The 12,075-nt window shown below is 39.7% G+C and overlaps 1 protein-coding gene across 1 annotated transcript in view; it reads left to right on the forward strand.

Annotated features, from left to right (window-relative positions):
• The first annotated feature begins 244 nt into the window (after positions 1–244).
• Positions 245–12,075, forward strand: part of ATXN10 (ataxin 10) — a 74,838-nt gene continuing 63,007 nt past the window's right edge. Inside the window, exons 1-3 of the mRNA XM_058023440.1 lie at positions 245–333; positions 4,411–4,602; positions 6,017–6,099. Of these exons, the coding sequence (XP_057879423.1) occupies positions 245–333; positions 4,411–4,602; positions 6,017–6,099 (364 nt within the window). The remainder of the gene's footprint in view (positions 334–4,410; positions 4,603–6,016; positions 6,100–12,075) is intronic.

Genomic DNA, 12,075 nt, shown 5'->3' on the forward strand with positions numbered 1-12,075 from the left:
CAGCTGCGTGAAGAGAGCGGGCCGCGGTGAGCTTCCTACCGCGGAAACTCAGGTAGGAAAAGAAAAAACACATGGGAAAAGGAAAGATACAGGAGCTGGTAAGGAAACGGACACGGAAAACCAGCACATCTCCCGGCCAGAGCGGCCATTTTCCCGCTGGCTCCACGCACCGGCCCGCCCGCCCGGCGGGGCGGCACCGCCGCCATTTCCGCGCGGCGGGGGCGGAGCGGGGCCGGGGCGGGCGATGGCGGCGGCGGCGGCGGAAGCTCTGCCCGCGGCCCGCCTGGAGAGCGTGCGGGCGCTGTCGGGTCTGTTCCGGGAGGCGCAGCCCAGGTAGAGGGGAGCAGGGAGCGGCGGTGCCGGTGGATGTCGGGCAGGGCTCCCAGCAAGGTCCTGCCCCTCGTGGAGTCGGCTGCGGGCTGGAAGAGGGGCTCTCTGTATCCCCGTAGGGGGTGAATCAAGTCCCTTCTCCGGCGGGTGAGCGGTCCCTTCTCCTGTCCTGCTCCAGGGGGCCCATGAGGAGCTTCAGTGTGCTCAGTCCTTGTGCCTGTAGCAGGGAGGAAAGGTGTTTGTCTCTAATCGTGGGTGGCATAAAATATCCTGGAGATACAGAATGGCTTGGGTTGCAGGAATATTAAAGCTGGTCCCCATCCCACCCTTGCTATGTGCAAGGATGCCTTCCACTATCCCAGGTTGCTCCAAGCCCTCTCCAGCTTGATCTTGGACACTTTGAGGGATGGGGCAGCCACAGCTTCTCTGGGCGCCCTGTGCCAGGAACTCACTGCCTTCACTGGGAAAGATTTCTTCCTAACACCCAGTCTAAACCTACTCTGTCAGGCTGACGCCATTGCCCCTTATTCTGTCACTTCAGGCCCGTGTAAATAACCTCCATCCTCCTTGTAGGCTCCTTGTCAGTTGCTGAAAGGCATCATTTAGGTCAGCCCAAAGCTGCTCCTCTCCAGGCTAAGCACTCCCAAGTCTCTCAGCCTTTCCTAAAAGCAGAGCTGCTCCATCTGTCTAAACAGCTTCGTGCCTTCTCTGGATTCTCTCCATGTCCTTTCTCTGCTGGGATCCTATGGCTCAAGGCAGCTCTGCAGGTGATGTCTCACCTGAGCAGGGCAGAGAAGCAGAATCCCTTCCCCTGCTGCCCACTGGGGGCTCAGCCCAGCGCAGGGGGGCTCTGGCTCCCAGCACACACGGCCAGGGCATGTCCAGCTCCCCAAATCCACCACCAGCACCCCCAAATTCTCCTCCCACTGCTCATCCCCAGACGTTGTCCTTAGTCAGGTGCAGCACCAGCTCTTGGTCTCGTTGTCCAAGTTGTTGACACTTGGCTGTGTAATTTACTTGAGGCTTCCAGTGCTTTTAGTTAATTTCTTTATGCTTCCTTTACTAAGCTACAAAAAGAAAAAAGGAAAACGGCTTTATTTTGTTCCTGGGAATGTTGTGAGGATAAGTACTTTAAAGGCTTTTTAGGGACTGCTTACAGGTATGGAGTTGTGCAAGTACCTAAAACTTAGAGTGGAAATACAGAATTGTAAATTTGTGGATTTGTTCGCATCCATCCTGACTAATTTTGTGATTTTTTTGGAGCCGGTCTTTTGAACGCAGTTTCATTGCTGTTTCTAACTCCATGTTCACTAGAGTAGAATCTTACAGAGTTTCAGCTTTCTAACAATCACACAGGTCTTAGAGGGAGTGACAGGAATCTTCCTTTTGGCATGGGTGCAGGAATTCTGACTCTTTGTTTTGACTTAACAAGAAATTATGCATGTCTTCCTTGTCCAAATGCTGGGCTGCTGTGCCCTTTACTTCTGCTACCTTTTGTATTCCTGCAGAACTTGATGTGGAAATGAAGGACAGGTAGCAATAGCAAAATGTGGAGCTGCTGTGTTAGGCACCCAGATACAGGAAACTGAATTTAGTGGAATATCCACAAAGCTGTTCTGGATGGATTTCAAGGGCTGTTTACAATGCAAGGTATTTTTTTAATCTAAAATCCACTTAGGCTCTTTGGCAGTTTTATAAATTTAAAATTAGGGAAGAGATGTTTTCCATTTCAAAAATATATTTTAAATATTTATAGCTGCTTTGCATGTGAATCTTTGTTGTACTGCTAGAAAAAAATTTTTTTAAAAAAAAACTGTTAGTAAGCATTGCTGTAGAACAGTTTTCTGAAGTCAACCTTAGCTGGTTTTTTAATATCAGCTAAATATTTTCTAGTCTTCTTGCTAATTTGAGGATTTTTTATTCAGAAGGACAGTTTTATTTCAATTCCTTTGTAGTACACACTCAAATTGCAGTATTTGAATACTTAGGTGTCAGAGTCACATGTAAATTTTCTCAGAACAGAATCTTCCTCTATCAAACAACATTTAAGTCAGTCTGTGTTCTTTTGGAATACCTTTTGCTTGCTTGCTTAGGCTTTGAGGTTTGATTTCTGCCTGGAATGATCTGGCTTGAGTAGTCTGGATTTTCTTTCATAGTGTTTAAGAGACAGATTTGGAGTTCTGTCTCTTCTCAGTGATGTAAAAAAGTCAACATTTCCTCCCACATTTACACTGAGGACAGACACTTCCTTGTGTACCCCCTGCAAGGTTTTCATCTTTTATTTTACTGGAAATATCTGTATTCTTAGGTCTTCTTTTACTTTCAATCCAATTTTAAAAGAAAAATTGTCACAGCAGCTCAGCATGCTTCTGATCCAGTGTCTGACTAAAAGTTCTGTTCTGCTGCACAGCTCTGCTAGGAGAGTGGAGCTTTTCCAGCACAAGAATAACTTATCCTTTTACCCATTTAGTCACAAAAATGTTCACAGAACATCTTCTGGCTTCTTTAATTTCTCTTTTTACCAATTTAAATAAGTGAATGTTGTACAGTAGTACATCTTGCACTGACCACTGGGTTCTGTGTTTTTCATTATTGGTTTCATGGGATAATCCAACAAAAGGCACAGGCTGATAGAAGGAAACTGCAGTGGGCTGAGTGGTCCCATTTTAAAGTCTGCTTTTGGTCATTGTTTTTTGTGCCACTTTGGTATTTTCCCTTCAGTGCACTGTACCACTGTAAAATGTAGCTTCTTCCCCATAATGCTCAAGTGATACAGTGGTGGGCTTTTTAATGTTTCAGTATACGTGGAGAATGTGTAAATTTATTGGTCTTGATCAACTGTGAGGCTGCAGAATAAAAGACATGCTTCCTGAAGATCTGGAACCTAATGTTGTGGTAATTTAGTGACATTAGTGTATGTTGTATTTCTTTCTGCACTCTCCCTTCTTTGTAAGTTTCCTCCATGCCCTAACAGACCTCAGCATTGGAGACCCTGCACTGTCAGTAAGATGTAGCTTTGCATAAAAGTGTCACTATTGGAGCCACAAATCTTATAAGGAACTTAGAAAATGTGAACTGTGAGTAAAGACTAAGAGTGTTGTTTAGACTAGGAAAGGAAACATGGCAGGAGCAGAGGTGGGAAATAATCACAGAATAATGAGGTTGAAAGAGACCTCTAAGGTCATGGAGTCCAACCTATGCCCTAACACCTTAACTAGACTATAGCACCAAGTGCCATGTCCAGTCTTTTTTTAGACTATAGCACCAAGTGCCATGTCCAGTCTTTTTTTAAACACATCCAGAGATGGTGATTCTACCACCTCCCTGGGAAGAGCATTCCAGTACTTTATTATTCTTTAGGTGAAATTTTTTTTCCTAATATCTAACCTGTACCTTCCTAGGCTCCAGACATGTCTAAGGGTGTGCTTAGGGACAAGGTAGATTGGCAGTGTTTGGTTAATGTTGAACTTGATGATCTTAAGGATCTTCTCCAACCTTGCTGATTCTATGGTTTGATTTATGGACATGATCACTTAGGAAAGAGGAGGTAGAATTTCTAATTGTGCAAATGTGTAGGCATTTGAGTGAGCATCAGGATGCAGGTAATACCATATCACCCAGTAGTGTTTGATCAAGAGGATTTTTAATTCTCCTTTAGGAAGAGTTTTCTGCGTGAACATTTTATTTAATGCTACTTGACATTTCCTCTCATCTCATGCAGTGTCATGGATAAACCTACCAGCTATACATATTAGGGAGAATTTTTTGTTTCATTTTCATTAAATTAAAATTTTAAAATTAAAAAGTTAAATTTAAATAGTTTCATTAAAATTCCACAGAGCTGTTGAAAAGTCATGAGGAATACTAAGGCAGCACCACTCTCCTACAGCCCCTTTTATGAAAAGGCTGATGGGAGGATGGTATGATGTTTTTGTTCCTTCTGCTATGAGTAGTTAAATACTCAGAATAGTTAAAGATTGCTGCAGAAACATTGGGTTTACAATAAGAAGTGCCAATGTCATAGGCTTTTTGGTAGGAGTGCATTTCTATTTTTTCTTCACAACAATTTCTGTGTTTCAGAGAAACGGCGGAAGAAAGCGTGTTTCAGGATGTGCTGGAAATCCTGACAAGCACCTCCAGTGCCATTGAGCAGAGCTGTGAGGACTCCTGTGGTCTGGCAGATTTGGACACCTGCCTGCTGCTGATAGCCGAGTGCTTCAGGTGTCTGAGGAATGCCTGTGTGGAGTGTGCCAAGAATCAGCATGTCCTGAGGTACAGTTATCGACCCTTTTAGCCATACCAAGGTACCACCTTCTGATGTTGGTGTGGTTTGACAAAAGAGATTCTTATTTTACACCCCTGTGTTAGTTGATTTATTAACTGGCATTTCCTGCTTGATGGAATCACTTGAATTCAAATATGCAAGAAACAAAAATAGCTGACCTATTTGTAGGTCAGTAATAGAACAAAGTGTTGGGGTCCACAATCCAAGTTGATTACAGAAATGATAGAAGCCTGTTGGCAGCCTGACTGTAGAACTATATTTTTCCCCCCTTTCTTAATTTTTATAACATAATGAATAATTAAATGGTCTTAATAATCAGTAACAGAATTAGTATGTCTTCTAAGGTAATTTAAATCTGTCTGGCTTTCCTGGCAAAACACAGCATGTAGAACTAGGCATATTAATCCTGATACATATGTACAGGCAAGTTGAGCTTAAAGGATATTAAATCAATCTGGTTCCTTAAGTTATTTAGCCTCTCTATTCTTTGTCTGTTGCAACATTGAAGGGATGACTGTGATACAACCAGCTGTAGTTAGTGCAAACCTGACAGTCTGGTTGATATTTGTAAAAAAACCCAGCAAAATAGCAACAAGCACCCTTCTTGCCCCATGGGAATTCCAAACCAACCAACCAACAAAAAAATGCCCTAACCTGTCACAAGTTGGTTATATCAAAGAATTACTGGGGACTACAGTCTTAAAAATTGGTTTCTTGAGACTTGTCAAATTTGATTTATTGAACTAAATGTAATTTTGACATGGGACCAAGTCTTAATTTCTGTGCTGGGGCAGAATTCTGCTAATTGTTAACCACAAAAATTGCAATGCAAATCATTTTGAGAGTCTACTTATGATTCTTTCTCACTGGAAAAAGGATAAATGATAACTTGGCCTTCTCTACTTCTCTCTGAGAGTTTTTATGTTTCCCTTTGAGCTGGTCCTGTTGTTTTTTAGTAGCTGTCACTAATTGCTTTGTTGGCATTGAAAATCCTCCAAGTTTATTATGAAGTAAGAGAACTCTTGTTCCAGATGCTTGACCTCCAGACAAAGCAAAGTTGTTACAGAAATAAAGCTGTTTAAATTATAGGAATAACTTGCTAATGTTTAATGTCTGATAGGAAGAGTAGCAAAAAGGGAGGGAAGAACACTTAGCTCTGAAGGTTCTGTGCCCAAAATTGGTAAAATGCAGAATGATGCAATAAACCCCTTTGATTTGCTTCTGATGGTAGTAATGTGGCTGCTGATAGGGAGGCAGTAATGTAGGAGAAATTATTTTTGTTTCAAAGGTCCTGAAGATGCTAAAGATTTCCTGTTAACTTAAATGAAAAGCCTTTTAAATTTTTTTTAGTGTATTGCATATAAAGTGAATTATTATGTTTTATTCCCAATTTAATAATAGGAACTTGGGTCTCATCTCCACATCTGTCCATTTGATAAAGTTGCTTCATGGAATACAAATCAAAGAAGAATTGTTGCTGACTGGTAAGGCTGGGGATTTTGTTAAATGTATAGCCTGCATTCTATTTCTTTACACACGTGGTATGATGTCACTTTACTGATGGATTTGTTTTATAAATAAACTGAATTCTTTCTTGAATTGCAGTTAAGAATCGGCCCTCTCTTGAAAAAGGTCTCAGCCTCAAGTCTAGTTAGCTGTATTTTTACTGAACTGTTCTTTATAGATTGCTAAAGGAAAGATATTTGGAAACTTTTTAATATGAAGCAGAAAAATTGAGTTTTATAAAAGGAAAAGTTCCTGTAGTACCTCCATTCAGAATGCATTCTGCTGTTTTACTGTCTTTTTATTTGCTGATACTTAAGATAATTTATCTGATTCCAGGAAGCAAATTTTGGCTGTGACTTCTTAAAAATTATTTTTAGTTTTCATTTGGGTACCATGGTTGCTGGCCAGTCAGGATGGTCTCTGATTTGAGTAGTGTTCACATTACCTTAACAGATGAGTTTTTTCTTTCAATGCAGTGAAAATGTGACTGTGTAGTACTAGTGGTAGTTGTTGCTACTCATTTCACTGGATATTAAGGGTTTTCAGTAATTCTCACAGTCTGTGTTTCCCAGTGTGTGCATGTGGAGCTTTATACATTGGACTCCAGTTGTGACTGTGGTTGCAGACAGCATGGCATGTTCATTTTCTTGTGTGTCTGTTATTTCTTTTCACTTCTGTTCCTCAGATGAGGTTTTTTACTGGATTTCTGCTGCTGCTTTTCTGCTGTTTTGTGAAAGCAGGTGAAATAGCTGTCATAAAGTTACAGTTATGCTATCCTAAAACTATACTAAAGAAAGAGGATACATCAGAAGGCTAGACAAGAATGAATAATAAAAACCCATGACTGACTCAGACAGTCCAACACAGCTGGCTGTGATTGGTCATTAAGTAAAAACAATTCACATGGAACCAATCAAACATTCACCTGTTGGTAAACAATGTCCAAACCACATTCCAAAGCAGCAAAACAGGGAGAAGCAAGTCAGATAATTATTGTTTACATTTCTCTCTGAGGCTTCTCAGCTTCCCAGGAGGAAATTGTGAGCAAAGGGAATTTTTCAGAAAATATCATGATGACACTGTCCAGCCTGTCATTGCCTGTGCTGGGGCCTTGGACAGCCCTGGGGTCAAAAAGCTGTACAGGTAAAGTGGGCTTGCCACCTTCAGCCCCTTGAAAGCATCCATTCTGGGCTCTCACATGTGTGTGCTGTGCTCTGCTCATGAGTTTGAAGAAGGAGGGGGAATGCTATTGAGCAAAAAGCAAAGGGGGTAAAACCCAGTAATTTGATTATCTGCTTCAGGCACTTTTTCCAAGCCAGAGGGTGGTGTAAAAATCTGTTTATCAGCATTGAATATAAGGGTGGCATCAACAAGAAGATTTTTAACAGGATTTTGGTAGAAGTTGTTGTATAACTGCTACTCTACATAACCAGTCAGTAAATACATCTGAGTTATAACTAAGATTTGCTGTGTTGGCCCAGGGTAGGTGCTTCATTTGATGCTGCAAGTAGCATTGATCTCTTGGGAAACCTCTGCATGAGGTGTATGTATTCATAACACATATGTTAGCACAACAACAAAAAAATTCTAGACAAGCAAATGTTGCTAATTCCTTGCTGAGTGATCTGGTGAACTTTGTTGTAAGTGGAAATTAATGTAGTGCCTAGAGCTCAGGTTCCTTCTGCAGGGTTTGCCTCAGAAGTTAACAGTTAAATTTGGCTGTTAGTTCTACTGAAGCAAATTGCTAAATTGGACTTGGATAGCACTGCTGAAACAAAAGAGACCCATGAAATTAGTAAATGGTTCTGTATTTATTAACTGTGATTCTGTTTCATGATTCTTCTCATGTTTCATATAGGAAATCAAGTCACAGGGCTAGAGTAGGAAGTGTATTTTGTTCTTGCAGATAATTAGGTGTTAAGTGGAGTATTTCAAGTTGTTCATTTGGGTGGGTATCATTTCCTCCCTCAAATGGCTGTTGGATTGGATGATCCCTCATGGTGCCTGTGTATATTATTAAGGTTTTTAAAATACTTTCATATTGCTTCCATAGCAACAGAGTACAAGGAGGAGGAGGTAAAGCTGTACTGCAGGGTGAGCAGCACTAAATAATGTTTATGTTCATAAATGTTACATGTTCATGTGAAAAATTCTCAGAACAAATTATTATAGGCTAAATCAGCTTGAAGTTCCAACATTATTGTATTTACAAAGATGAGATTGAAAATTCTCTCTGCAGACTGAAAAATTCATTTAACCTGATCTATGGCAGGTTTTCACTCTAATCCATTGGTAGCTGTTAAGGCTAGTAAGTGAGTGGTGTGCTTATTTTTGTAAGAAAGTTCAGTGTGGTACAATTTCAAATGGATAAAACCAGAAATGAAATAAAAGTATGAATTGTTTGACCACTGTTGTGACCAGTGTGATGGTTAAGGGAGAGGACATCATCAAAGAAACAAAAAAGGTGGTGTTGTGCGAAGTGGTATGACTAAAAACTGTTGCTAATATTTATTCAAATAAATCCAGACTTCTTTGCATCCTCTCTGCTATGAGTAATACTTCAAAAATAGTTGCCCAGGGGTTATATACATGGTTACTTTGGCTTGTCAATTCGGTATATTTACTGAAACAACTCTACTGCATGTTTTCACCGTAGATCTTACTTTTTCTTTTTTTCAATGCTTTTAAAAATGAGATAAATTACTGTATGTTTGTAATACTTGTCCCAGCTAGCTGTGGAAAATGTGACTGTTTTGATTACATAATATACCACTTAGGCAGTGGGCCAAAATCCTTGAAGGTGAGTTAGAATGTCTGTCTTGAAACAGCTCTTTGAAACTTCAGGTAGGTTGAAAAATAGTTAATTCATACATACAGGATTCAGAGATTGTTCAATCCCATGTACAAGCCAGCTGTCCCTGTAATAAGAGTCTCCTTTCTTTTTAATACTTGCGTTAAAAAATCACAAACATTTTTAGTCCTTTGTTTTATGGTATTGCTAGAGTTGCCTGTTTGCCCCCACTCTTTCTCCTTGCCACACCATTGCTGGCACAGATTTTTTTTGGTACTGAATGTTTGGAGCCTGTTGGGGATCTCAGCCAAAACCTGTGTCCAGGTGTGCTGCCTGTTAGAGCAAGGCTTGGAGTGTTTCTGCTCATAATTCTACAAAATCCAGAAATTTGGTTAAAATGTATTGGATTGTAGCTTGAATCTGTAAACAGCAATTTGACCTTGCTTCCAGTTTTCTGCAGTGTGTTCAGGGGTAGTTGAGCAGCTACAGATACTCTCTTCAGAACAGAACTTGCAGCCTTTAAAAGCAGTGATGAAAGATGACTCTGTGTAAATTTTTTAATACTGTACTTATTATAGTAACCTGAGCATTTTCTGGTAGGAAGTTCAGCAGCATGAATATCATATGTCTAACACCTGTTCATGCTTCCTTTGGTGAGGGAGGATGTGTGGGAAAATGTGATATTTTAAACATTTTTCAAGTACTACAAATGCTCTGTTCTTATAAGGGAGCTATAAAAAAAATGTTCCTTTCTTTGAGCTTTTTTTATTCCCCCTCTTGTTTTTCTTTTTTTTCCCTCTCTCAATTTTTCCTCTATACCATTTTCCATCTCTCCCTTTTTCTCTATTTTTTCTCTTCTCTTTTTTTCTCTCCTTTTTTCCTTTGTCCTCCTTTTTTCTCTCTCCTATTTTTATCCTTCTTTTTTCCTTTATCCTTCTTTTTTCTCTCTTCAGCTGCCTTTTTTTCCTCTGCCCACCAGGATCATTAATAGTACCATGGATTCATCCTCAGTCAGTGTTGTTGAACTGCTCCAGCTGTTCTGGACCTGATTGGTTCTCATGCATATTTTTCTTTCAGTTAATGAAAACTCGGTTATTCTTGACCCATTGGTGCTTTATGGGTTGCTCATGGTCTGAGAAGAAAGTGCCTTTGGAAGTGTTTTATAATTAATCAGTGTGGAGGAGAAGCATTCTGCAGATGAGATATCATTGAGTAACCTTTGAATCCAGAACTTTGTATAAATAAAAATATCACTCCTTCATAAACACTAAAAATAAATTTTAAAAAGCATAGGGGTGTCCATGTGCTTCAAAAATGACATGTAAGGGACCTAGGCCTATCTGTAGTTTTCCAGAGATTGTTTCTTGTAAAAGCCAAGTGGGATGGAAGCATTTTTTCTTTGATGAAGAAGACAAAAGCTCCCCTGAGGTCTACAGGGGAACATCACATGGCTGAGCAGAGAAGGATATTTGATTTTTTTGTAAGTTTTTGAAAGTGAGGACATGCTGGGTTTCAAAAGCCACTAAATATAAGCTGTAGGTGCTCATGTCGTACTAGAAAATCACATTGATATTTCTTTGGGAGAGATGGCTGAAATAAATGGCAAGAGGAAATAAATTTCCAGCTGCTAAATTGGGTACCTTCTCAGTTCTAAAAAGTTTTTAATCCAAAGTCATTTTCAATGGTTTACAGAAAACTATATAGTTAATCAAATGTTGTTTTTCTGAAGAAGAACATGAGTAAAACAGGGTTAAATTGTTATGGTTGCAAAAATATTCCTGAAAACAAAAATGGGTAAATACCAGTGAAGTGATTTCTGCGTTTCCAGGAGGGTGTAGGGGAAACAAAAATTTTCAGTTCTGTACTCACTCATTGAAAAAAAACAGGAGATGTTTCTTTGCTCTGACCTTTTCCATTTCTGCACTCAAGGACTGGCAGTTGGGAATTACAGTGGAAAATCAAGACTGGCTAATTTTGAAGGTACAGAAGAGCAAGGGAAGGAAATGCTTTCAGACCTGCCAGAGCACACTGAGTTGGTTTTCCTGTATTCCTTCTTAAATGGGCAGCCATGTGTCCTTAACTGTTTACTGTTTCTTGTCTATATTTATTTATCTCTTTATTTATTTTCTTCCTCTAGAAGAAAGATAGGGGGAGAAGCCTTCCCCTAAGGCTATGGTCCCCTTAAAAAGATTATTTTGGCAGTAGGAGAATGAGCTAGAAGTAAATACTTGGACTTTTGGAAATGCATTGGAGTGGTACCTTTGCAGAACCAGTGAGTAGAAAAATCTGGGTATTTAAGGCTTAGTTAGTTTGAAAATCTGAGCATTAGAGGCTTATGTACTGGCATCACAGTCTAACTAGCCTTCACCTATTCTTGAAATTATTTTAAATGCCTGGTCAATCAGGAAAGTATTTTAAATCAACAGGAAACAGAGTGGTCAGTTATGGAACCTGAATGTTCTTAAATGAATGGCAATATTGAGTGAAAGAGTCAACTCTCATCTTTTGTGCTTCCCTTTTATCTCTTGTCTGGTATTTTTCATTCTTCTGTTTTATTCTTTTAAAAACTGCATTTTGCTTTTACTTCTTCTTGTAGTTCTTTTATCATGTTGCATTGAGTGGTTAAATTTCCAAATTACTGCTGATGTTTTCTATATAAAAATATTTTAAAACTTGCTTAGAAAGTGTGGCGGAACACAGGTAGTAACTTTTTGCTAGACAAACAGCAGAGCTCATCCAGTGCATTTGGGAAACCAAATTTTTGTTGTCTATAAAAAGAGGCCTGTAACTGAGAACTGAGCAAGTGTCTTCACACAGACTTGTTTATGGGGATTTGGAGAAGATGTAATTTCTAAATTGTGTCCTGGACACTCTCACAGAAAATGGCTACTAAATTTAAACCAACAGGATTAAGGAAGGAAAGTTAATCTTTCCTCTCTTCCCACATCAGTGCCCCAAATATTTATCTATGAAGGAGTCATACTGTTTGGGTGGAGATCTTGGGGGTGTTTGTGACCAAAACCAGTAAATTATTGTGCTGCAGATTTTTTTGTACTAGTCATGTTACTTGCTGATTTACATGGAATGAGTGAGTGGGTATAAAGCTTGAATTATTTTAGCTGTCATACAGTCACCATGAATGGTTGACAGGTGACATTTCTCA

This window comes from Melospiza georgiana, chromosome 4, assembly GCF_028018845.1.
Source record: "Melospiza georgiana isolate bMelGeo1 chromosome 4, bMelGeo1.pri, whole genome shotgun sequence".
In the NCBI taxonomy this organism is placed as follows: domain Eukaryota; kingdom Metazoa; phylum Chordata; class Aves; order Passeriformes; family Passerellidae; genus Melospiza; species Melospiza georgiana.